This window comes from Lagenorhynchus albirostris, chromosome 1 (genome assembly GCF_949774975.1).
Source record: "Lagenorhynchus albirostris chromosome 1, mLagAlb1.1, whole genome shotgun sequence".
NCBI lineage: Eukaryota > Metazoa > Chordata > Mammalia > Artiodactyla > Delphinidae > Lagenorhynchus > Lagenorhynchus albirostris.
Window position 1 is genome coordinate 134,356,990 of NC_083095.1, and position 25,283 is coordinate 134,382,272.

Sequence of the window (25,283 nt, forward strand, 5' to 3'; positions counted from 1 at the left end):
CCTCTTCCCAAAGACTAGAATGTGGGTGTGTAGGTGTGGTGGGGAGGTGTCTTCAGTTAGGGAGGGCTGGCAACAAGCATGCTGGGCCCCCACCAGCCCCAAGCCACCACGTAAGCCTTAACTGCTGACCCCACCTTGTTTAATTAAGTCCATGTGTTTTTGGTTTTCTTGTTAGAGCATCTTGGCCTGTGTGCTAACCAGCAGGGCCTTTTCCCCTTCCTCTTCTTGGAAAGGCCTTCTCCTTCTGGCCACGGCTCAAATGTCACCTTCATGAAGCTTTTCTACCCTCCCAGGCTCGGTGCCTCCTTCCTGGGTGTTCCTATAGGCCTTGGACCATCAATCACCACCCTCCCTCCCTTGGACTTGATCTTACTCTGTGGTGACTATCTGCCTGATCCCCCAATTCAGGCTCAAGAGACACTGTCTGATTTCTCGCCTTTACCCCTAATCCCTGGCATAGAGTGACACTGAGTGATTACAAGTTGTGAATGAATGAACAAATGCATGCATGTCTGATTCCTTAAAGCCCTCAGGAACTCACTCCAATGCCTCCGCCTTCTGTGGCGGTTTCCTCACCAAGAGTACATCTTTCTCCAAAGAAGATACTTAAAAGCTGGTCTCATATGACTCTGGTACAATTGTCGTAGGCCCTTCCTTGAACCAAGATGAGAAGTTCACAGTAATTCACACCAGGTGAGGTCCCTGCTCCCACATGCCTATAGTACAAGGCCAGCCATCTGAATGTGGCAAAGCTGTAGAAAGCCTAGGGATCTCTACCCACACTTAAGCCACAAAAAGGCTTGGCTGCTAAAATGTACCTCTTCCCCATAAAGGACTATCCTGAAGAGATGAGAAGGAGGGATGCTGGTGGCGGCCAGCTCTGTCACCATGTTTGATAACACACAGGGACATGTGGCAGCCTGATGCCCATTCCACGTGGCTTCCCAATCTCTCGCTTAACTGCACCACAGCTTCGAGTGGGTGCAGAGAGATCTGGGTTGGAGTCCAATATCTTGAGGTCACAGCTCAGTAATCGGCTGGTTGTGTGGCCTTGGGCAAGTCAAATAACCTCTCTGGGCCTCAGTTTCCCCTTCTGCTAGAGAGATGAGTTAGAAGATACAAATCTTCCAATTCATTATGAGACTAACATTTGCCATCTGGTACATATCAGTAGGTTGCAGATCCTGGGCCCACCCTCCTCACACATGATTCTCATTTTACTGAAGGGGAAGCTGAAGCTCAGAGAGGTTAAGGAAGCTGCCCAAGGTCACTCAGGCCTTGGGAGATGAGTCGGCCTTTGGACCCAGAGCTGTTTGACTCTGTGTAGTGTACTCAAGCTGCATAAGAACGCCAGATACTGTCCTAGTTTCTTTTGCTGCTGTTCACCGCCTCGAACTGTGCTGACTTTGAAACTCAGTATTTGTCTCCTCTGAAATGATACACCAGCCACATCCACCTCAAAATCCCAGTTCTGGGGCTCCCACAGCCAAAAGTCCAGGCTAGCACAGAGAGGAACAGGGCCTGGTCCGGATGTGATACCCCCTTCTCCCCGCCCTGCTATTGCTTCGTCTTTGGAAATTGTGGTCAAATATACAAACATGAATTATACCATCTTAACCATTTCTAAAAGTGAACCGCGGCATTACGCACATTCACACTGTTGCGCAATTATCACAACCAACCACCTCCAGAACTTTTTCATCACCGCAAACTGAAACTCTGTGCCCATTAACCATCAACTCCCCCTTCTCACAGCCCCTGGCAACCACCATCTACTTTCCATCTCTATGAATTTGACTCCTCTAGGTTACCTCATTTAAAAGGAATCATCCTGCTTTATAAACAAAGCAGCATTTACTAAAAAGTCAGTGTGGGTATGAGGAAGGGAGCTGGCCAGGCTGAAACTCAGCCAGGAACCCCAGAGAGGGGAGGAGCAGACAGCAGACAGCACCGGCGGGGCCTCTGTGCTCTAGGAAGGGATGGAGGTTGCATGGGCTTATGGGTCAAGGTGGTACCAGGTAGGCAAGTGGAACAGCAGGAGTACTGGCCACCTATTTGCCTTCCCTCCTTGCTGGCCCATCCACAGGGGACCCACCCTGTGAGGGAGACTTTCCTTCCTAGCCCAGCCCATGGAAACAGAACAGCTAAAAGGCAGCTGTGGAGATGGCTTGGGAAACAGCTCCTGGGCCAGCCTCCCGCTGTAGATGGGAAATGGCCTGGAACTGGCTGTTCCGAGTCAGGGTCAAAGGTGGAATGAGAACCCAGCTCTGAAACACTCCACCCAGGGGTTTTTCCCCTGCAGCATCCTTTGCTGTCCGTGGAGGTAGGGACCTGGCCATGCTGCCCTGCCGCGTCACGGCCCCCAGCACGGGTCTCACCCAGACTGACTAACCCATTGTTGGCCTGTGTGTCTCAATGTGCAGGCAAGGACCCCCTGCTTTAGCAACATCTGGGGATTTTGTTTAAAATGGAGATTCCTGGGCTCTCATGAAGATCCAGGATGTCAGGATCTCTGGGTGCAGGGGATCCTGCACCAGAAATATGCCTTTTTTTAAACAAACTCCCCTGGAGTACCCAACAGAATGGCAGGGATGTGTAAGGTGACAATGCCCTGGGTAAACCCAGGGAGACCACATGCCCAGATGCAAGAAGGAGAAAGAGAGTTAGATCAGGAGTCAAAGGTCAGGTCCCCCTTTTGGGCTCTGACTATCCCTTACTAACCATGGGACATCGGCCGAAGCCCTCAGTCAGCCTGCAGGAAGGCAGAACTAGTGACCCCGTGCTGCCTGCCTCAGCTAGCCAGCTGCTACAAAGCTCCGTTGGAAAGAGCTTTGTTAACAGAACTGCAGGAGGACACTAAGGAGGGGTTATTTTTATCACCCACCCCCACCCCAGGGCCCCCGGCCTTGAAATCCTGCGCCTAAGATTTGCAAAGGGCTTTGAGGGGGGTGGGACTGAGGGACCTGGACCCTCAGCTCCAGCTGCCTCTGTCCCACCTGGGACTAAAGGTTTTCAGCCTCCTTCATTCCAGTCTCACCTTCCAGAGATGAGGATGCTCTGACAATCAATATAGGCCAGAGTCTTGGCAAAATCTCCAGGATGGCACCATCTATTATTTACTATAATCCAAGCTCTCGTGCCATTTTACAGATGCACAAACTGAGGCTGAGAGGGGCAGGTAAACCTTCTGGTCCCCAGGCCCCTCTTCCTTCCCACCCCAGAGGCCTCATCTTTTCCCTCGGCAAGCCCCGCTCTCAGGAGGGACTCCCCTCATTTCTCCCAAGGGAAGGGGCTCAGGCTTCAGGCAGCACGAGGGGAGGATGGGAAGTCCTGACCCTCTGCATCTGCTCCAGGCCCTGCCTCGCTCAGGTGGCAGCAAGGACTCCTGGCCTCCTGCCGCCTGAGGCCTGAGCCCCTCCCCTTAGGGGAATCGGCCTCTTTCCCTGGGATGAGGCCTGATGAGTTTCCTAGGGTTTAGGAACCCTGGGAGATGCAGGCAGAAACACCTGCTCGTCTATCAGACGCCTTTGAGCAAAGTTTTCAAAGGCACCCCTTCCCCAAGCAGAGGGAGATCCCCTGGCTCACTGCCTGCTGAGCAGAGTGGGGGCTGGCACCCTTGCTCCCTGCAGAGCCATCCCCAAAGCCGGGCCCGCCAGCCGGGGAAAAGGGAGCAGCACACATCTCGCCCTGAGCTCGTGCCCCTGGAAGGCTGCAGCCGGTGGCGTTGGGGAGCGGGGTGCTGCACGGCTTAGGGGAACAGCCTGGCCTGAGCAAGACAAACGATGGGCAGCAGGCCGCTGGGGGCTGACCCCTGGTACTTCCTCAAGAAGCAGATGTACCCTTGGGCAAGTTTTGGCTGCCAAGATGGCTACAGGCTCCCTCCTCTGCAAGCCCCCGGTTAAACTAGAGAAGCAAAAGGAAGACATGGAGTCCGGGATCCAGCTACAAGGAGAACTTAGGAAATGTGAGGAACGTTTGTGGGGGCTAAAAGCAGTCTTGAACTGGTTTGCAAAAGAAAGGTTTGCTGGATGACATGCACAGGTTGAGGGGTGATTGCAGGCAGCACAAGGGTGCCCCCTGGGGTTAGGCGTTGATAAAACAGGAGTAGAGCCAGCAGCCACCCCTTCCCTCCTTCACCCTCAAGTCTTCCAAATCTGTGCGGAAGAGGATGGTGAATGGAGACTGCCTCCTCCCTAGGGGTCTAAAGATGACCCCCTTCCGAGAGGCAGCAGCTGATATCTCCAGGGACCTGGGCTCCCAGGCACACTGGCTGCACTGTCTCCCGCCATGCTGGGTTCATTTTGGCAGGAGGTTCCCAGCTACCTTAAAAGAATGGGTTCAAGACCCACAGGGTAGAGCACGGTGGTGACAACATGACCAAACGGCAGTGAATTAAGTACTGACATGCCCTGGCTGTGTGCTCACCGTGCAGGGGGCACTGTGCTAGGCTTGGGTGACGAAGAGAGAAACTGGAACCCACGTGATGTGCAAGGTTTGTCCCAGAACTCCCTCTGGGCATAGGAACATCTCCACTTCCTCCACCCTGTAACATCTCTCACTGACCCCACGTTCTCCCAAGTTTCTGAAGAGATGCCTCCACTAAACCCACTGCAGTCTGATGCCAGCACCCAACATTCCAGGAAAACTGATCGCCCCTGGTTACCAATGACCCCTCAGCAGCTTCAGGTGTGCTGCCGGCTTCCTTGTTCCAGAAGGCCTCCTTTTGTTTCCAGGATCCCACACCCTCTGGGTTCTCCTCCCACCTCCCTGGCTCCACTTTCTCAGTCAGCTTTCCATCCCAGAATTGTTTCCTGGGGCTCCATTTCTTCTCCTCTCACGCTCCCTTATCCCCGGACAATTGCACCCTTGGCTTCAACTCGCACCCGACACCCTGAAGCCCCACCCAGTCCACGACTCCAGCTGAGACCTCCTCCTGCAGCAGTTCCCAGGCTTAGCACAGGGCATCCCCACCCCCTTAGGAGGCCAGCCTCCCCCGGAAGTCATGCTCACCCTCACTCTCGCTCGCACGTGCCCCCTCCCCCAGGATGGCCGGTCCCCAAGTCCTGCAGAGTTTAGCTCCTTCAACTCTGTCCAGCTTGTCCCTTCCTCCGTCCCACCTCCACTGCTCTGGGTCAAACCTTTAACCTCTTACAGCTAAATGGCACCTCCTAAATAGTCTCCAAATTCCAGTCTCCCCCCACCTCCGACCGCTGCTGCTTACCAGCTGCCAGAGGGATTTCTCTAAAAGTCCAACTTCATCACCCGCTTCTCCTGCCTGGAGCCTCCTCCCCACTGCCTTCAAAACAAGACCCCCACTCCTGAGCAAGACATGGAGGGCATTTCATGACCTGGCCTGGTCCCCAGGACATCTCTCACCATTCCCTGCTGTAGTCAACAACCAGGCATCCTGTGGTCGCTCACGCTGTCCCTTGTCTGCTCTGTGACTGCTGCCAGAAGGTCCTCTATCCCCACCGTGCACCTAGCACCTCACACATCCGCAAGCAGCCTGCTTTCCCTCTGAGGTCTCCTACTGACTGCAGCAGGAGACTTAAGCTCCATTTCCGGTTCTCTCATTACACACGTCCCCTTGGCGGCTTCCCAGTAGACCGCAAACACCTGAGCTGGGCCTGCACCTTGATTATCAGGGCAGAATCCTCACGCCCAGTATCACCTACAGCACCTGGCAAGGAGTCACTCAAAAATGTGGGCTGAATGAATAAATTAACAAGAGCTTCCATTTATCAAGTCCTTCCTCTGTGCCAGGCTCTGTATTAGGAGCTAGGAGGTTAAATTTACGTGTCAATTTGGCTGGGCCGCAGGGTGCCCAGATATCTGGCCAGACCTCATTTGGGGTGTGTCTGGGAGGGTGTTTCGGATGAGATTAGCATTTGAACTGGAAGAATGAGTAAAAGTTGATTGCCCTCCCCAACGTGAACGGGCCTCACCCTATCCAATCCACCTGATAAAACCAAAAGGCAGAGGGAGGAAGGATTTGCTCTCTCTGCTTGACTGTCTTTGAATTGGGACATTGCAGATTCCGACGTGCACTGAGATGCGCATCATCAGCTCTCCTGGGCCTCCAGCTTTTGCCCCCTACAGATCTGGGGCATTTCTTGACCTCCATCACCACGTGAACCAAGAAGTTGTAAATCTCTCTTATTACATAAATATACACATCTAGGTTATATTTGTTGGTTTTGTTTCTCTGGAAAACCTAGACTAATAGAGGGACTTTATACACATTATTTCGTTTCTCACAAAATCCCTCTAAGATGGATATTTTTAACCTCCTCTTACAGACGAGGAAGGCTGATGCTCAGACAAGCTAAATGACCTCCCCAGGACCAGACAGCTGGCAGGAGGCTGAACCAGGAGGCTCAGAGCCTGGGCCTGACCTTCCCTCTATGCCACGGGCCCACATGAATGAACTGCCGCCTGGGTGGGAGGACACGCCACGACAGCCAGAAGCAGCCAGAAGTGGTGCGAGGCGAGGGCGGAAGGGAGGACTCTGGGCAGGAGAGGAGCAGGGGGTGGCGTCACACGGGCTCAAGGGTCACTGCTCTTAAACCCAAACTGAGTCACGCTGAGATGGGGTGAGTCTGCAGGGCTGTTGCTGTTTATAACAGCAGAAAACGGGGAGAAATCCCACAAGTCCAAGATGAGGGTTAATCTGGGGACATCGTACAATGGCTGCAGCCACTGTATGGCAGGGGATTGCCAAAATGTTAGGATTTGACAAAGCTGGATGGTGGGAACACATGTGTGCATTAAATGGTTCACTATGTTTTTGATGTGTTTCAACTATTTGCTAATTAAAAAAAAAAAACACCAGGTAGAATCCCAAGCACGTGGTTGTAAAAATATGTACATGAAAAGACATTTACAAAATATTCACAGACAAAAAGTGCGTTCCAGAATATCAGGTCCACTATAACCCCGTTTTTCTTAAGGAAAAAGTGTGTACGTACACGCTTGCGCATTGAAAAAGGCTCACTGGGCGTAAGCCAAGTGAATAGTGCTTGTCTGTGGGCGATGAGAATGTCCAGTGACTTGGTCACTGTCGACGTAAACCAAGTTAATAGTGGTTGTCTGTGGGCGATGAGAATGTCCAGTGACTTGGTCACTGTCGACGTAAACCAAGTTAATAGTGCTTGTCTGTGGGCGATGAGAATGTCCAGTGACTTGGTCACTGTCGACGTAAACCAAGTTAATAGTGCTTGTCTGTGGGCGATGAGAATGTCCAGTGACTTGGTCACTGTCGACATAAACCAAGTGAATAGTGGTTGTCTGTGGGCGATTTGTTTTTTCTCGTTTTGTCTTGTCTGTATTTTCTACAATGGGCAGAATGATCTTTGTAAACATGAGGATTATTGTTATACATCAGGGTGATGAGACGGAACCTTGTGCTTATCCAGAGGAGTCACCAGGGACCCAAACTTTGGGTTGTCTGTGTGGTGGCCTCTCAGCTCCTTCTGAATGTCACCCTGACAGCCCGGCATGAGGTCTTGGGCTGTGTCTGAGGCCAAGGGTCACTGAGAATGTGCTTCTTCCCTACTAGGTCCCTCCTCCAGGAGGTAGAAGTATTAGCCCAGCTCTCCCCACTTGCACGGATCAGTTGTTGCTGAGAATGTGGTGTTAAGTGTAATGTTCTGGACCTGGGATTATTTCTAGAATCTCAGAGCTGGAGGGAGGACCTTGAAGGTTACGTTGCATGGCCCAACCACCTTCCAATGATTTTTCATCCCTTGTCTGGTAGCCCAATGAGCTGGTCATCTAGCCTGAGCTTGCAGACTTCCACTGGCGGTGAGCTTGACATTGTCCAAAGCAGTACATTCCAACTTGTTTAGAAAATTCATCTCTATATCCAACTTTCATGCTCCCTAAGATCATTGTCAAGGTCATGGCAAATGAAAACAAGATTTTGAAAAAGAATTTCTCACATGTTTAATTTATTCATGCCTTCATTGGTGGGTGTCAGATGCCCAGCCCTACGCCAGGTGATGGGGGAGACAGAAGACTATACAGGCACACCTTGGAGATATTGCAGGTTCAGTTCCAGACCACCTCAATAAAGCGAATATTGAGTATGGTAGCTCCTCAGAAAACCAAAAATAGAGTTGCCATATGATCAAGCAATCCCACTCCTGGGCATGTATCCAGACAAAACTATAATGCAAAAAGACACATGCACCCCTACGTTCACAGCAGCACTATTCACAACAGCCAAGACATGGAAGCAACCTAAATGTCCATCAACAGATGAATGGATGAAGAAGATGTGGTACACGTATACAGTGGAATATTACTCGGCCATAAAAAAAAGAATGAAATAATGCCATTTTCAGCAACGTGGATGGACCTAGAGATTATCATACTAAGCGAAGTCAGAAAGAGAAGGACTAATACCATATGATATCACTTATATGTGGAATCTAAAATACAACACAAATGAACATATCTAGGAAACAGAAACAGATTCACAGACATAGAGAACAGACTTGTGGTTGCCAAGGGGGAGATGGGTGGGGAGGGAAGGATTGGGAGATTGGGATTAGCAGATGCAAACTATTATATATAGGATGGATTAACAACAAGGTCCTATTGTATAGCACAGGAAACTATATTCAATATCCTATGATAGGGGACTTCCCTGGTGGTGCAGTGGTTGAGAATCCGCCTGCCAATGCAGGGGATACGGGTTCGAGCCCTGGTCTGGGAAGATCCCACATGCCGCAGAGCAACTAAGCCCGTGCACCACAACTACTGAGCCCATGCTCCAGAGCCCGTGGGCCACAACTACAGAGCCCACGTGCCTAGAGCCTGTGCTCCACAACAAGAGAAGCCACTGCAACGAGAAGCCCGTGCACCACAACGAAGAGTAGCCCCCGCTCACCGCAGCTAGAGAAAGCCCATGCACAGCAACGAAGACCCAACACAGCCAAAAATAAATAGACAAGTAAATAAATAAATTTGTTTTTAAAAATCCTATGATTGGGGCTTCCCTGGTGGCGCAGTGGTTGAGAGTCCGCCTGCCGATGCAGGGGACACGGGTTCGTGCCCCGGTCCGGGAAGATCCCACATGCCGCGGAGCGGCTGGGCCCGTGAGCCATGCCCGCTGAGCCTGTGCGTCCGGAGCCTGCGCTCCGCAACGGGAGAGGTCACAACAGTGAGAGGCCCGCGAACCGAAAAAAAAAAAAAATTCCTATGATAAACCATAATGGAAAAGAATATTAAAAAGTATATATATGTACAACTGAATCACTTTGCTGTATAGCAGAAATTAACAAAACACTGTAAATCAACTCTACTTCAATAAATTAAAAATATATTTTTAAAAGTGAATATTGCAATAAAGCAAGTCAGGAATTTTTTGATTTCCAGTGCATATAAAAGTTATGTTTACACTACACTGTAGTCTATTAAGTGTGCAATAGCATTATGTCTAAAGAAATAACGTATATACCTTGGTTAAAACATACTTATTGCTAAAAAATGCTAACCATCTGAGTCTTGAGCAAGTTGTAATCTTTTCGCTGTGGAGAATCTTGCCTCGATGTTGATGGCTGCTGACTGATCAGGGCGGTGTTTGCTGAAGGTTGGGTGACTGTGGTGATTTCTTAAAATAAGATAACAAGAAGTTCGTTGCTTGGATTGACTCTTCCTTTCATGAATGATTTCTCTGCGGCAGGCAATGCTGTCTGATTGCATTTTACCATAGTAGAACTTCTTTCAAAATTGGAGTCAATCCTCTCAAACCCTGCTGCTGCTTCATCAACTAAGTTTATGCAATAGTCTAAATCCTTTGTTGTCGTTTCGGCAATCTTCACCAGCAGTAGATTCCATCTCAGGAAACCACTTTCTTTGCCCACCCATAAGAAGCAACTCCTCACCTATTAAAGTTTCATCATGAGACTGCAGTAATTCAGTCACATCTTCAGGCTCCACTTCTAAGTCTAGCTCTCTTGCTACTTCTACCACATCTGCAGTTATTTCTTCCACTGAAGTCTTGAACCCCTCAAAGTCATCCATGAGGGCTGGCGTCAACCTCTTCCAAACTCCCATTAATGCTGCTATTTTGACTTCTTCCCATGAATCATGAATGTTCCCAATGGCATCCAGAGTAGTGAATCCTTTCCAGAAGGTTTTCAATTTATTTTGCCCAAATCCATCAGAGGAATCACTATCTGTAGCAGCTAGAGCCTTACAAAATGTATTTCTCAAAGAATAAGACCAAAAAGTCAAAATTACTCCTTGATCCATGGGCTGCAGAATAGATGTTAGCAGGCATGAAAACAACATGAATCTCCTTGTACATCTCCATCAGAGCTCCTGGGTGACCAGGCACATTGCCAGTGAGCAGTAATATGTGGAAAGAAAGTAGGTATCAACAGTGGGCTTAAAATATCCAGTAAACCCTACTGTAAAGAGATGTGCTGCCATCCAGGCTTTGTTGTTCCATTTTACAGCACAGGCAGAGTAGACTTAGCATGATTCTTAAGGGCCCTAGGATTTCCAGAATGGTAAATGAGGATTGGCTTCAGCTTAAAGTCACCAGCTGCCTAAGTCCCTAACAAGAGAGTCAGCCTGTCCTTTGAAGCTTTGAAGCCAGCACTGACTTTTCCTCTCTTGCTATGAAAGTTCTAGATGGCATCTTCTTCCAGTAGAAGCCTGTTTCGTCTACATTGAAAGTCCTTTGTTTAGTGTAGCCACCTTCATTCATGATCTTAACTAGATCTTCTGGATAACTCGCTGCCGCTTCTACATCAGTACTTGCTGCTCCACCAGGTACTTTTACGTAATGGAGATGGCGTCTTTCCATCAACCTCATGAACCAAACTCTGCTAGCTTCCAACTTTTCTTCTGCAGCTTCCTCGCCTCTCTCAGCCTTCACAGAATTAGGGCCTTGCTTTGGAGTAGGCTTTGACTTAAGGGAATGTTGTGGCTGGTTTGATCTTCTATCCAGACCACTACAACTTTCTCCATAGCAGCAGTAAAGCTATTTCCCTTTCTCAGCCTTCGTGTGTTCACTGGAGTAGCACTTTTAATTTCCTTCAAGAAAGTTTCCTTTGTATTCGCAACTTGGCTCACTGTTTCATGCAGGAGGACTAGTTTCTGGCCTGTCTCTGCTTCTGACATGCCTTCCTCACTAAGCTTCACCATTTCTAGCTTTTGATTTAAAGTGAGAGATGTGTGACTCTTCTTTTCACTTGAACACTTAGAGGCCGTTACAGAGTTATTAACTGGCCTGATTTCAATACTGTGTCTCAGTGAATAGAGAGGCTGAGGGAAGGGAGAGAGACTGGGGAACAGCTGGTGGGTGGAGCAGTCAGAACACACAAAACATTCATCGATTAAGTTCGCCGTCTTACAAAGGATTCATCTCCAAAATTTACAAGCAGCTCATGCAGCTCAGTATCAAGAAAACAAACAACCCAATTCAAAAATGGGCAGAAGACCTAAATAGACATTTCTCCAAAGAAGATATACAGATTGCCAACAAACACATGAAAGGATGCTCAACATCACTAATCATTAGAGAAATGCAAATCAAAACTACAATGAGGTATCACCTCACACCAGTTAGAATGGCCATCATCAAAAAATCTACAAACAATAAATGCTGGCGAGGGTGTGGAGAAAAGGGAACCCTCTTGCACTGTTGGTGGGAATGTAAATTGATACAGCCACTATGGAGAATAGTATGGAGGTTCCTTAAAAAACTAAAAATAGAGTTGCCATACGATCCAGCAATCCCACTACTGGATATATATCTGGTGAAAAACATGGTCTGAAAGGATACAGCACCACAAAGTTCTTTGCAGCACTGTTTACAATAGCCAAGACATGGAAGCAACCTAAATTCCATCAACAGATGAATGGATAAAGAAGATGTGGTATATATATACAATGGACTATTACTCAGCCGTTAAAAAGAATGAAATAATGCCATTTTGCAGCAACATGGATGGACCTAGAAATTGTCATACTGAGTAAAGTAAGTGAGATAGAGAAACAGAAATATCATATGATATTGCTTATATGACACAAGTGAACTTATTTACAAAACAGAAACAGACTCACAGACTTAGAGAACGGAATGTATGGTTACCGGGGGGAAGGGATAGTTAGGGAGTTTGGGATTGACATGTACACACTGCTATGCTTAAAATGGATAACCAACAAGGACCTACTGTATAGCACGGGGAACTCTGCTCAATATTACGTAACAACCTAAATGGTAAAAGAATTTGAAAAAGAATAGATACATGTATATGTATACCTGAATCACTTTGCTGTACACCTGAAACTACCACAACATTGTTAATCAACTATACTCCAACATAAAATAAAAAATAAATTAAAAAAAAAAGAAGCACAACCCTCTTGCCTTCCATCTGATGACTGAGGCTCACCAGGGCCCCCCTGGGAGGAGGGAGCAGGCAGGAGAGGGACCCCTCACAGATCCAGAATCTTGGGGTGGCTGCTGATGTGCACAGATGAGGGAGGCCCTGGCTTAGTTTAGTTTGGCAACGGCCCTTGCTTGGCACACAGCACAGGTAACCCAGCAGGCCAGAATCCCTCGAGACCCAGCGCAGCCGAGGACAACTTTAAGAGACAGTGCCGGGGAAAACGAGGTGGCCCTAATAGCTGATGTTAAAGGAAACCTTGATCAACTGACAGGTGGATACACAAAATGTGGTCTATCCATACAATGGAATAGTATCGAGACATAAAAAGGAACAAGGCACTGATGCATGCTACAACGTGGATGAACTTGAAACTGTGCTGCATGAAAGGGCCAGACACAAAAGGTCATACATCGGGCTTCCCTGGTGGTGCAGTGGTTGGGAGTCCGCCTGCCGATGCAGGGGACGCGGGTTCGTGCCCCGGTCCGGGAGGATCCCACGTGCCGTGGAGCGGCTGGGCACGTGAGCCGTGGCCACTGAGCCTGCGCGTCCGGAGCCTGTGCTCCGCAACGGGAGAGGCCACAGCCCTGAAAGGCCTGCATACCACAAAAAAAAAAAAAAAAAAGTCATACATCATACAATTCCGCTTATATGAAATATGCAGAAGAGTTAAGTTCATAGAAACAGAAAGCAGGTTAGTGGTTGGCAGTGGCTGGGGAAAAGGGGGGATGGGGGAGTGGCCACTTAATGGGGACAGAGTCTCCTCTGGGGGTGATGAAAATGCTTTGGAACTAGGAAGGGGTGATGGTCACACAACACTGTGTGTGTGCTAAATGCCACTGAACCTTTAAAATGTTTTGTTATGTAAATGTCACCTCAACTGAATCCTAATAATAATAAACAGGAGGAGGACGAGGAAGAGGACGCAGCAGCTGCAGCTGCTGCCTTGAGGCTCCTGTCCAGAAGGCCGGCCGTGGGTTGGCTTTCTCCTCTCCCAGGAAGAGCAGGGCCTCTCTGCATCTCCACCCCAATTGGGGGATGGGGCCGACACCCCATGACCTGTACTAAGGCCCTGCTGCAGGGTAGCCCAGCCTGGCCGGGCCCCAAGGCCTCATGCGGTCTCAGGAAGAGAAGTTGCTGGCCTCCCTGGTGGCAAGTGGCTGCTGGGCCTGGTCTCAGACAAGGGCAGGGGGGCACTTTGGAAACACCGTTAGCATAATTCTTCATCTGGATTCCGAAGGCTCTGTCCCATCTCGGTGCTGCAGGGTCCCATGGAAGTGGGATGACCCTGCCTGACCTAGCACGGCAGGACCCAGAAGCCTCCCAGGCACCCATTTTCACCTCGGGCCCCTGTCGGGCACCCACACAGCCTGACTGCGTGCGGGGCGCCTGCTCTCACCTGCCTCACTGGTGAATAGCTCGGCCTATTTGAATAGATGTCCTCAAACTGAGGCCAAACCAGCCCTGCACTTCTCTTCTGTGGGCCTAGCTCTGTCCTCCGGGGCATCTTCCCTGGAGCCGCCCTCAGAGCTCTGAGATGGGCAAGGATGGGCTGGCCCACTGCACACCCACCCCGAGGCCTGCATCTGTCCCACCTGCAGGCCTGGCAGGTTTCTGCTCCTCCTATAGGCCTCAGTTTCCTAACTCACAAAGTGTCCCGCCCAGTTCAGGGGCTGTCCTAAAGCTCAGTGGGGACAAGGGGTGGAATATCACTCAGCACAAGGTGAAAGGCTGCCTGGCATCAGGAGTCCTTTGGGTTGGACTTTCTTGGAATTTGCCTGTGACACCACACCCATGTTAAGTCATCTTAAGTCATGTTAAGTCATCTCGGACTGACCCCCACACTTGGCCTGCAGCCATTTCCCAGAGGAAGGAAGGCCAGCCCCCAAGGGGTGGCATTCGCTTCTCCCTAGGTGAGGCGGCGTCCCAGCTGTGCTGGGTTGTAGTGAGAGGTATTCCAGGGCTGGGCTTTTTCTTTCTCAGTTGCTGGTCCAGGCCCTTCCCCCAGATACTTGGTCTGCTCCCCACCTGCCGGCACTAGGGCCATGGGGAGGATGCAGCGGTGACGGACCAGATGAAGAGTTCAGAGCCTTGGGCCGCTTTTGGTGGGAACTGGCTGTGTGATCCTGAGCTGCCGTCCTCGTCCATGTGGTTTTAAAGGGACACTGCTGGCATTTTCAGCAGGCAAATAACGCAGGACCTGCTCTGTGGCTGAGGGATGTTTGGCTGCCCTGGCCCTTCCCACTAGAAAGAGGGAGTCATTGTGCCCCAGTCATTGTGCCCCAGTCATTGTGAGAAGCACAGACACCTTCGCACATTTCCAGCCCTCCGGGGAGCAGGGGGAGGGGGCCTCTATGGGACTGTTCTAACCTCTTCGGATGCTAGGTTCTCCTGGGAGGTCCGTGGAAACCCCGGCTTGCTAGCTGGGCTGCCTCCTCACGAGATCACTGGGTACCAGCCCCTCTGCTCACGCTGGGCTGGGTGTACTGGGGGAGGCAGGTCTCCCTGGTTACTTTCCTGTTACGCCTCTATTACCTCTCTGTTACTCCTCTGTTACCCCTCTGTTACTCCTGTTACCCCGTTACTCCTCTGTTACTCCTCTGTTACTCCCACCTTACAGCTCCACCCCCACCCTCACCATCTCTAACCAGGTCCAAGGTCACAGTCATCCTCCGCCAGCCCCCAGCTCTCCCTGATGAGCCTGTGGGAAGCCCAGACTCTTCCGTGGCATGGGGGGGGGGGCGGAGGGGGGGATCTGAGGCCGCCATTCCTCTGCACTGTCGCTTGTCTGTTTCAGGTGGCTCGTCTTCGGCAGTGACAGGAAGGGAATGCCAAATTAACACTGGGTAATAAATTCTGCAAAGCCAATAAAACGAAAGCAGAGGGATAGATGGAAGAACCGCAGCAACTGATTAAACATTTTTGTTGGCAGTCACAGACACATGGCACATTTTCCAAGGTTTGCATCAAGGAGACATCTGGCCACAGCCCATGTGTGCGTGGGAGGGAATCCCAGTGAGCGGAGACAAAGGGGGCCAGGAGGGCAGGACCCTCCAAGGGGCAGCAGGCTGGGGAGCAGGCACTATTCGGGGGTCTGAGGCGCCTCCAGGGCAATGACCTCGGCGAGCTGTTAGGGACGCTTCCCAGGAAGGGCAGTGTCGGAGTCCTCGCCTGCCAACCCCGTGGGCTGCGGGAGCCGAGGCCTGGGAAAGAATGTTCCATGCTTGGAATGCCTGCTGACCAGCCCCACCACACCCCACACCCAGACTCAGGATTCTGGATTCAAGGCCTGAGGCCCAGGCCTCCCTTGAGTCTGAGAGAGAAAGTGCGTGCCATTAGATGGGGTCAGAGCCGGCCCAGGAGGACCCTGGGGTGCCTAACTCCTTGGGCTCCCTGATCACAGCACAAAAAACTTTTCCTCCGTAACTCCACCCACAGCATTGCTCTCCCGGAGCATCCTTCCTCCTTCAAGGCCCCGCTGGGCTCTGGGACTCAGAGCCCCCTCTGCCTCTGAGACGCTTGCTGGTGTAAGCTGCGTGCGTGTGTGTGTGTGTGTGTGTGTGTGTGTGTGTGTGTGCGCGTGCGCACGCGCACACGTGCAGGCATACATGCCACCCCAGCAGGCTCTGTACCGTATTCCTTTCTTTCCGCCCACGGTTGCTGACCATGCTGAAAGGCCCCACTGGGGCTCTGCATGGGCTAATTTGGACCTGTGGTCGTGGGGCCGAGGGCACACACAGGGAGTGGGCCAGTGGCCAGCTGACTTGGGCCCGTCTTCTGTTAGGAGGAACAGGATTTCCACACAAAACTCTCCAGTCCTTCAAAGACCCGCCACCGCACATAGGATGAAGCCCAGTCTTCTCGGCTTCCCCTGAAGACCCTGCCGGGAGCAGCCCCAAGTCAGTGCCCCTGAAACACAGGCCAGGGGGTCACTGTGAGAGGCTGGGAGCTGCTCAGAGGACGCGTCACTCACCCCCATGTCAAGGTGGGGGAACTGTTCCCACACATTTCAGACCCACTCAGGGCTATCAGCTCCCACCAAAACCCAGCGTCCACGAGTTTCCAGGTGCTTTTTCCCTCTTACCTCACACATAGAGATACGGACTCGGGCTTCATCAGCTGGCTCTAGCAACGGCGAAGGGCACCCATGCTCCCTCATCCCAGACATGTGCCCCTTTGCTCCCACAGAGGGGGCACAGCTCAGTCTAGCCAGACCGTGTACCCACTGAAGCACTGGGTCCAGTCCACTGCCCAGCCCTGTGACTCCGCCCTCTCTGCCCCCTGGGCCTCGGCCCCGAGGGGCAAGTCACCTATGCACCCAGGACCATGGCCACAGCGTCCTAATCAGTCTCCCCACCTCCAGCCCCCTGGGCTTCAGCCCGGCCTCCGCCTTCTCCTTACCAGTCACACAAACTATTTGCTCTCCTTCAACTATGTCTCACTCAGTCTCACCTTCACAGATGTCACCATCTACCCTCACCTGGACGACACCTGCTCACCGTCTGGGTCACCCGCTGAGGCCCAGCACAGAACTCAGCTCCCTGCATCGTGTCTCCCTCTTTGCAGCCTCAAGGTCTGGCAGAGGGTCTGTCATTAGAAAGTGTTTAGAGAATAAAGCTTGGTCTCCCCGGGCCAGGAGTTGCCCTAAAGAGATGGTCACAGGGCCCAAGTCTCGACCTACCTCTGAGAAGAACACTGAGAGAATGACCAGACTGATCCAGTGTATCACGCCAGCAAACTGGAATGCACTGGAAACTGCAAAAGCACAATAACAGGGGCCAATTTTAGGAGCAAGGAATTAGGTGCAACTGTAGAGGGGGCCTCACAGCGCGGAGGCAGGCCTCCAGGAGCCTGGAGCATGAGTATTTAGAACTGGATGCATTCGGGCCAGAGAACACCAGGCAGCTTTAAGGGGTGTCTGTGATGGAGGTGGTGGGAGGCTGGTGGGCCGGTGATGCTGTTCTTCCCTCCATCCAACGGGCTGCCTCTCAGAGCTCCAGCTCCGTCCCATCAGCCGCCGTGGGCTTTGCGCCCAGAAAGAAGCCTTCCAGGGGAGCCTTCCAGAGGGAGCAGGAAGACACCTCAGACCTGGGTGGGAAGCTTCGGTCAGATCGAGATGAGCTTCCAGAAATCCCCACAATTCACCCCCAAAGCACTGTGAGTGGGGCTTAAGGCAAGCTTACTCTTCTCATTCTGAAAATTCTGAGTGGCTGAGACGGCGGCGTCAGCCAGGGTCTTCTGGGAGAGAAGGCAGGAGCCGGGACTGGAGAGGACACCAGTGGTGGGGCAGGGTGTCAGCCTCCCGAAAGTGGCAGAGCGAGCAGCTGGGGGCTGCCACGCTTCCGGACGCCAGAGTATGAGCGGGGAGAGCTATCGGCCACTAAAAGCTCCCACCCCACCTTCCACCAGGCAATCCTTGGCATTAAGGCAGCACCTCTGGCAGGCCCTTTCACAATACAGGGGCCGTGACCAGCCTCTGAGCTGCAGCGGAGCATAGTTTATCAGGGAGTAAGGCCAAAAGTAGGGTGCTGGGGCCCAGGACAAGGTCAGGTGGGCTCCGATGGAGAGTGGGTGGGCGGGGATGCCCCCTCAGAGGGCCGGCCTAAAAGAGATACTGGTAGAACGTCCCCGGACAGTGGGGCAGGACCAAAACAAGGTGCAGGAATGCAGCTCGGAGCACACTTCCCTCTGGTCAGCACGCAGCTCAGATCCCCTGGGGGACAAGGAAAGATGCCCAGAGCTATCAGTGGGGTGGGCTGGCCGAAGGAGAGGAACCCACAGCCTCCCCCAAAGCTCTGACATCGGCAAGCCCTGGGGGTGGGTGGAAACAAGGTCCTGGAGCATGTCCTGGGGGAAGGAGGCTTCAAAGACAGGTTCCAAGTGGGAGACTTTGGGGTTCCTGGCTTTGGACCAATACGAGCCTCAGAAGGCAAGTCCTGCCACACTGTGGATTCTTTCCGTCCTGGGTCACATGAATACGAGTGGGAACTGGGAGGCTGAGGCCTGTGTGACTCTGAAGAGACCTCCAGATGATTCTGGAAGCATAAAATCTCTCCCCATTATTTCTCAAATGAATTCCTGTGCCTTTTTTTATGGTTTGCTTTAGAAGAGCAATAAATCTCTGATTGTGCATTTTATGGAATTTAAGATGCCTTTTATGAGCTGGTAGTGGATCTCCCACCAAAATCAATCTCCTGGATGCTTAGTTTTAAGCAAAATTCCAGTGTCGGCCGTGTTCTCAGTTCTACTCAATGCCTGAGCGGCCAGGAGCCCCAAGTATAACCCAGGAAAGAATGACTCTGTTACGGTCAGACCTCATAAAAAGCAGACATACCAATGAGTAGGAGGGAAAGTATACAACATGGTTTAATTGAAGACAGGTTGACTGTAAAATCAGTGCTAGTCACTTTCTGCTGGAAGATACTTTGATTGGAACCAAGGGGCCACCAGCTGTACAAAAGCCAACGAGGCTTATCAGACAAAAGCAGTTCTGCACTCCCCGCCATCCTCTCTCAGAGAGTGGGGAAGGCTAATAGGACTTGGAACCCTGAAGAGGACGGACCCTGGATACAGAGACTCCAGTAAAGGGTCTGGGGTCATTGGAGAATATAAGTCCAAGATGACTGAATGGGTCTGGGGGTGGCCAGATCTACAGTCCTGGAAGTTGGCCAATGGCAGGAAAGGAAATCTCTTGGTGGCGGGGTGGGGGGGGTGGTCAACAGTTTCATTCCTTTTTTAAATTTGCACTTGAATGAGCCGTCTTCTGACTGGGGGACCTCTGGGGAACCAGGAGCTCTACCAGAAACCACTCACTTAGCCAAAGCCAAGAGTCAAGACCCTTGGCCCCCTGCTGGTGCCCCAAACAGGGGTCCACAGGGTGGGAGGCGGGAAGAGGGCCCTCCGCTCTGACAGACGTGCTGCCAAGGGACACCTGGAAGGACAGAAGAGGTGGCGGACAAGCTATCCGCTGCCATGTGCGTCAGGCTCCCGTGAACATGAAACTAGGATGAACACCAAGAGGACCAGGTTGGGAAAGAAAACTGGCCTGATGGCTTGAAGTCCCAGCTCTAATACCTCTCAACTAGGAAAAGTCTAACTTCTCCCAAGCTTAATTCCCAAATCCATAAAAAGGGATAATACCAGTCTTGCCTGTCTCACAGGGTTGCTGCTAGGGTCAAATACATGGAGAAGTGCTTTCAAAATGATCACGTTATAGATAAATAACACTGCCAACTTACAGATGGATAAAAATACAAGGAATCATAGCGTCATTGTGGCTGCTGTCATTATTAGTTACTACAAGGTGAGACGCCTCCACACATGGGAACTCTCTTTAAGCTACAGCAAATCCCAACCTGGAAAATTCCAAATGGGAACAATAAAAAAAATGGTGCACACAGGGGTCCCCAACATTTTGGATCTCATCAGTTTCTGATCATGGAATGCTGGGGAAGGGGAGTGAAGAGGCCACACTGGGCGGAGCGGGGCAAAGCGATGCTGGGGGTGGCAGGGAGAGAAGCTGCCAGATGCTTTCCTCCCAGTGGTCATACCCATGAGCCATGGGGCCGGGGGTGGGCAGTGCCGTCAGGCTGGGGGCAGATCACACTGCTAGTTGGGGACCCCTGATGAATGCACATGGAATATTGACATCATATGTATTTACATATGTATCTCTCTTGCTACTCACACTGGAGAAGCTTTATATCTATTAGAAGTTCCAGAGTCAGGAGAATCACCACCAATATTACACAGGCTACCAGGAAACTGTTGACACTTGCACTGAGCAAAAATACCTGCCACACGGCTGCTCTCTTCCCACAGCACGGCTTCAGCCAGGTAGACCTGCGGGGACAAAAGTGGGGAAGGAGGCACTGAGAGGGGGTGACGTCCCCACCACAGCCCTGCTCTCAACACCTCCCCGGCTCTGTGCTTCCTGATGAAACACAGCTTTCTTCAAGGGGCCACTAGGTAGAATGATGAAGACCGGAAACATCTCATTAAGAGATGGAGCTCGGTATACAGGCTGACCCGGGCAGCTCACAGCATCTCCCTGTGCTTCAGTCTCCTCATCTTTAAAATGGGTACAAAACCACATCTCATAGGCTTCTTGTAAAGATGGAAGACCACAAAGGTTAGTGGAGAGCCTGGCTATGTGGTAAGTGCTGCATGAATTATTATTATTACACTTATTATATTATACTTCCGCATAGGTCTCAGAACCTAGCACAGGCTCTGCATTTAGGATACCCTCAGTCCACCTCTAATAAATGCTCAATGAATTTGTAAGTGAATTTTCTGTTTTTTCAGCTATACAAGGAAAGATTTGAACTGATCCCTGTTTCTCAAAGTAGATTGTAAGGAATGCTAGTTCCACAGAAAGTTAATGATTGTTACTCAATAAAAAGTTACTAGGGTTGGATAAGTTTTAGAAAATTTGGGTCAAAGTTAAGTGGATAGGGCTTCCCTGGTGGCTCAGTGGTTAAGAATCTGCCTGCCAATGTAAGGCACACAGGTTCGAGTCCTGGGCCGGGAAGATCCCACATGCCACGGAGCAACTAAGCCCATGTGCCACAACTACTGAGCGTGCGCTCTAGAGCCCGTGAGCCACAACTACTGAAGCCCATGTGCCTAGAGCCCATGCTTCACAACGAGAGAAGCCACCGCAATGAGAAAACCGTGCACCACAATGAAGAGTAGCCCCCACTCACCACAACTAGAGAAAGCCCGCGCACTGGAACGAAGACCCAGTGCAGGCAAAAATAAATAAAAATTTTAAAAAATTATAAAAAAAAAGTTAAGTGGATATTTTTCTCTGCAGGACCTTGTAGTGCCATTAATATGCTATCATGCATCACTGTGCTCCAAAAGGGATTATAGTATCAGTTTTTCCCAAACTCACTGGCCCACGCACCCTGTTGTCATGTAGCACCTGGAGGGACTAGTGCTCTATGGACCGTCTTTTGGGAAACCTTTGACTAGATGATTGTGAACGTTCACACATAGACATGAGGCCACCAACAATGAAATCTTTCCTGAGTAGGTTTGGAAGTGGAGAGAAGGCACAGAATCTCAGAGCTGGTGGGCCCCTTAGGGCATTTGATCCACTCCCTTCAGGAACACAAGATCCTGGTGAAAAGGGGGTGCCTCTAAGGGGGCATGGGGATGGTGAAGTCAGACCTCACTGCCTTGGTGGGTTGTTGACAAGTGGACCCGCCTGCCTGCCTTGATGAGGAAGAATTAGGCGCCCTAGAACAGCAGAGACAGCCCTGGCTGGGGAGTCCTCACTTCCCAGTCTGAGGTGTCTTCCTGCTCCCTCTGGAAGTCCTCACTTGGCCTTCAGCCTCCCGGGACCACGTCAAAGGCACTCCGGACGTCAGCCTCCCCATCTGTCAAACTCCTTAGCCTCCAGGGTTATTGACAGTTAAATGAGAAAATGTATCTGAACTTAAAGCACCATGTAGTTGATGGTGATGGTGATGATGATGATAAATTATCTGATGGCCCAAAGATTCGGCCGTCACCCACTGTCCTTCCTGTCCAGAGGGAGCAACTGGCTGGAGCCTGCTGCAAAGCGGCCGGTACCCATCCCTGAAGATCCCGAGGGTGTCTCTGGAAAGGGGAGCTCTGCCTTGAGGTGCTCCCTCCTCCTCGGAGGAATAATGTAGGTGCTTCAGGGAGATTTCTTCCCCACGGTCCATCAAGGGAAAGCTTGAAGGAGGCCCCAGCTGTTGGAAAGTGGGACAAAGCTCATGGCTCTTCAAGGAAATTTGGCTTTCAGGTGACGGGGGAAGAGGAGGGAGGCATTTTTGGACAAGCAGAGGATGATTGATGGGACACCCTCGCCCATGGCCAAGAGCATGGGGCGAGAAGCGAGGAGAGCTGCCAGGCAGAAGAGAGGGTTCTCACTGAGGACAAGCAGAAGACAGGGGGACAAAGGTGAGCGGAGGCCAGACAGAAGGCCATCGATGAAGGCCTGCTTCACGCGCTGCAGATGGGTTTCAAAGTCCCCCGTGGAACCACTTCTCTCCACCTTCCTGCAAGTTCACGAGGGCCACCCAAAAGCAACAGGCTACAGGGTAAACCCCAAACTGATGCCATGTGGAGCTCAGTAGGCTTGCCAGAGAAAATACGGGACAAGCAGTTGTATCTCAGGTAAACAATCTATCAACGATTTTCTAGTATAAGCATGTCCCAAATGTTGTATAGGATACACTTACACTAAAAAAATTTATTCATTGTTTATCTGAAACTCAAATTTAAATGGGTGTCCTCTATTCTTATTTGCTAAACTGACAGCCCTAAATTCAGAGCAGAGGGGTCTTGAGGGGGCCTGGTGAGGGTGGCTGGGATTTGGTCAGAGGAATGCATGGGATCCCTGGGATACAGATTAGAAGACAGTGTCAGGAAAGGAAAGGCCACGTGAAGGACACCTGTGGGAGGGCTGAGCGTGTCTGTCCAGGAGGCCAGGAAAGAAGGACCAGAGTGGGCAGGGAAAGCCGCGCCCTACCTGGCACAGAGAATCCTGGAGGCTCCACCCACAGGTGCTATCAGCTGTGTATGCTTTTGCCTATGAAAGACCCTTTGAATTGTAAGGTACCTTTGGCCATCATTACTTGGCTGACCTCCTCTCCTCCTGATACACCCCGAGAGTGTCACCCCTCCTTCTCCCATAGTGTGACATCCCCGCCCCCTTCCACTGGCCCTATTTTAATCTTTCGCACCTCTCACCCCAGTTCTCGCCCAGCCTCCAGCTGCCTCGGCACTCCCTCTGGAAGTTTCCTGCGGCCTCCTACCCTCCTGCCCTCCTCCCCGGTTCCCAAAGGAGATCCGGCTTCAATTCCACATCCTCTCTAAAACCCAGTCCAATCGTCTGTGGCCCCTACACTGATGCCATTCCACTGTCACCTGAAGTCTGAGGCAAGCACCCTCCGCAGTGATAAATGAAAAGGGCAGGTGCCAAAGCCGTCTGCCTGGGCTGCTGCCATGCTGAGCAACCAGAGGAAGACTCGCCTGCACGTCCAGTGTGAGAAGCGGGGCACCTGATCTCACCTGTGCCTTGTGCACCCCAGAAGCGTGGGGTGCATCCCTCAGAGACCGGGCCTTCTACCCTGAGAGGAAGGTCCCACGGGGAGAAAGGGATGAAACAAACCATTTGTTTCTTCAAGTGGCAGGCTTTCCCTCTAAAAAGGAGACTCCACACTTGACCTGCCTCTCCATGGGAACAAAAAGTCATTTTTTGTTGCGGCTTCAAATGTTAAGATGTTGCTTTTGGGACTTCCCTGGTAGCCCAGTGGCTAAGACTTCACGCTCCCAATATAGGGGGCACGGGTTCGATCCCTGGTTGGGGAACTAAGATCCCGCGTGCTGCAAGGTGCAGCCAGAAAAAAGAAGAAAAGATGTTGCTTTTCGTTTTCTCGTTTGATCAGAAAAACTTCCTAAGCAGACCCAGGTTTGGTTATTGGGAAGCGGTCGGTGCAAAGGGGGGACCTGTAGTCCAAAGCTGGCAATGCGAGCCTTGCCCTGGCACCACGGCACTCCTCGGCCTCGGGAAGCAGCCAGGGAGGGGCCAGGAAGGTGGCAGGACTCAGAAACCAGGCAGGGAGGGGAAGGTCTGGAAGTCAAGTGAACGCCAGACACCCCATGTGCTAGTCAGGCACTGTGCTCAACACAGGCCACGGCTCTAGGGCAGTTGACATTCCAGTGGGTGAGAGTCAAACAACAAACATAACGAATTAGGAAATGAGATGGTGTCCTACAAGGTGGTAGGTACTGTGGGAGGAAAGGGGGGCATGAAGGGTGACATTTTAAACTAGGTGGTCAGGGTAGGTCTCACCCGGAAGGGCTTCCCCTTCAGGGCTGGGGGCAGCTGACCTAACCCCACCCCGAGCAGGTGTTGCAGGTGTTCCCACAGCCCACGGGGCAACCAACCAATGCAGTTCCCAAAAAAGCCCAAGGCAGCTGCAAAGTGGAGCCCATGCTCACTGCCCTGGTCCTGTGCTTCTGCTCCCGCACCAGCCCAGTGGTTCCCCCCACCTCTGCTCTGCCTTCCACTACAAGCCCCTCAACCATGCCCGTCTGGGGGTGACTTCCTGAAACCCCCTTTGTGCACAAGTTCAAGGGGTGCTATTTGCACACACTCTATGTGAACCCCAGGACAATACACACAGGGGAGGACTCAACTGAAGCAGATGGAGGGAGACCACCCATCCAAGAAAGGATGGTGTCCAGGGATACAGTAGCGGCTGAGGAGTGGCGGCAGGGGGGCTGCAATCTGTTTCCAGGTCAGTGGTTCTCAACCCTGGCTGAGGACCACTAAGAGCTTTTAAAAATCCCAGTGCCTGGGCCACACACCAGACCACGCAGACCACACACTGTGGGGTGGGACCCAGGCCTTAGCGTGTTTTGATCTCCTTAGGTGATTCCAATGTGCAGCTGAGATTGAGAACCACTGTCCTTGCTCCTTGATGCTCAGTGGGCTCCGCAGACCAGCAGCATCAGCATCACGTGGGACCTTGTTGGAAATGCGGACTCTTGGGCCTTCCCATACCCACTGAAAAGTGTCTGCATCTCAGTGAGATCCTGGGTGATTTAGGTGACAACCACTGCTTTGGATTTAACAAGAGGTAACGGGTAGCTCAGGAGGTGGGCAGGGCATGGCAAAGGGAGTCTGGGTGCAGGAGAGATGAGGCAGTGAAGGCAAGCAGGTCCCCAGCCAGCCCTTGGGGCCGAGGTGCAGGACCCGACACTGAGGGAATGGGGAAGCAGGTAGGCCCCCTGGGGAGCAGAGAGTAGCACTGAGACTGAGTGTATGTGTTTGGGGGCATCGAGGGCTTCTTAGCCCAGACCTGAGGCTGAAGCCGGAGCCCAAGCAGGCTC

The 25,283-nt window shown here is 51.6% G+C and overlaps 1 protein-coding gene across 2 annotated transcripts in view; it reads right to left on the reverse strand.

The window, feature by feature from the left end:
• The window catches only part of TMEM266 (transmembrane protein 266), a 144,397-nt gene that overhangs the window by 49,408 nt on the left and 69,706 nt on the right, over positions 1-25,283 (reverse strand). For both annotated transcript variants that reach the window (XM_060154808.1, XM_060154814.1), the window contains exons 4-5: positions 20,095-20,249; positions 17,089-17,162 (exon numbers count right to left, since the gene is read on the reverse strand). In XM_060154808.1, coding sequence (XP_060010791.1) covers positions 17,089-17,162; positions 20,095-20,249 — 229 coding nt within the window. The remainder of the gene's footprint in view (positions 1-17,088; positions 17,163-20,094; positions 20,250-25,283) is intronic.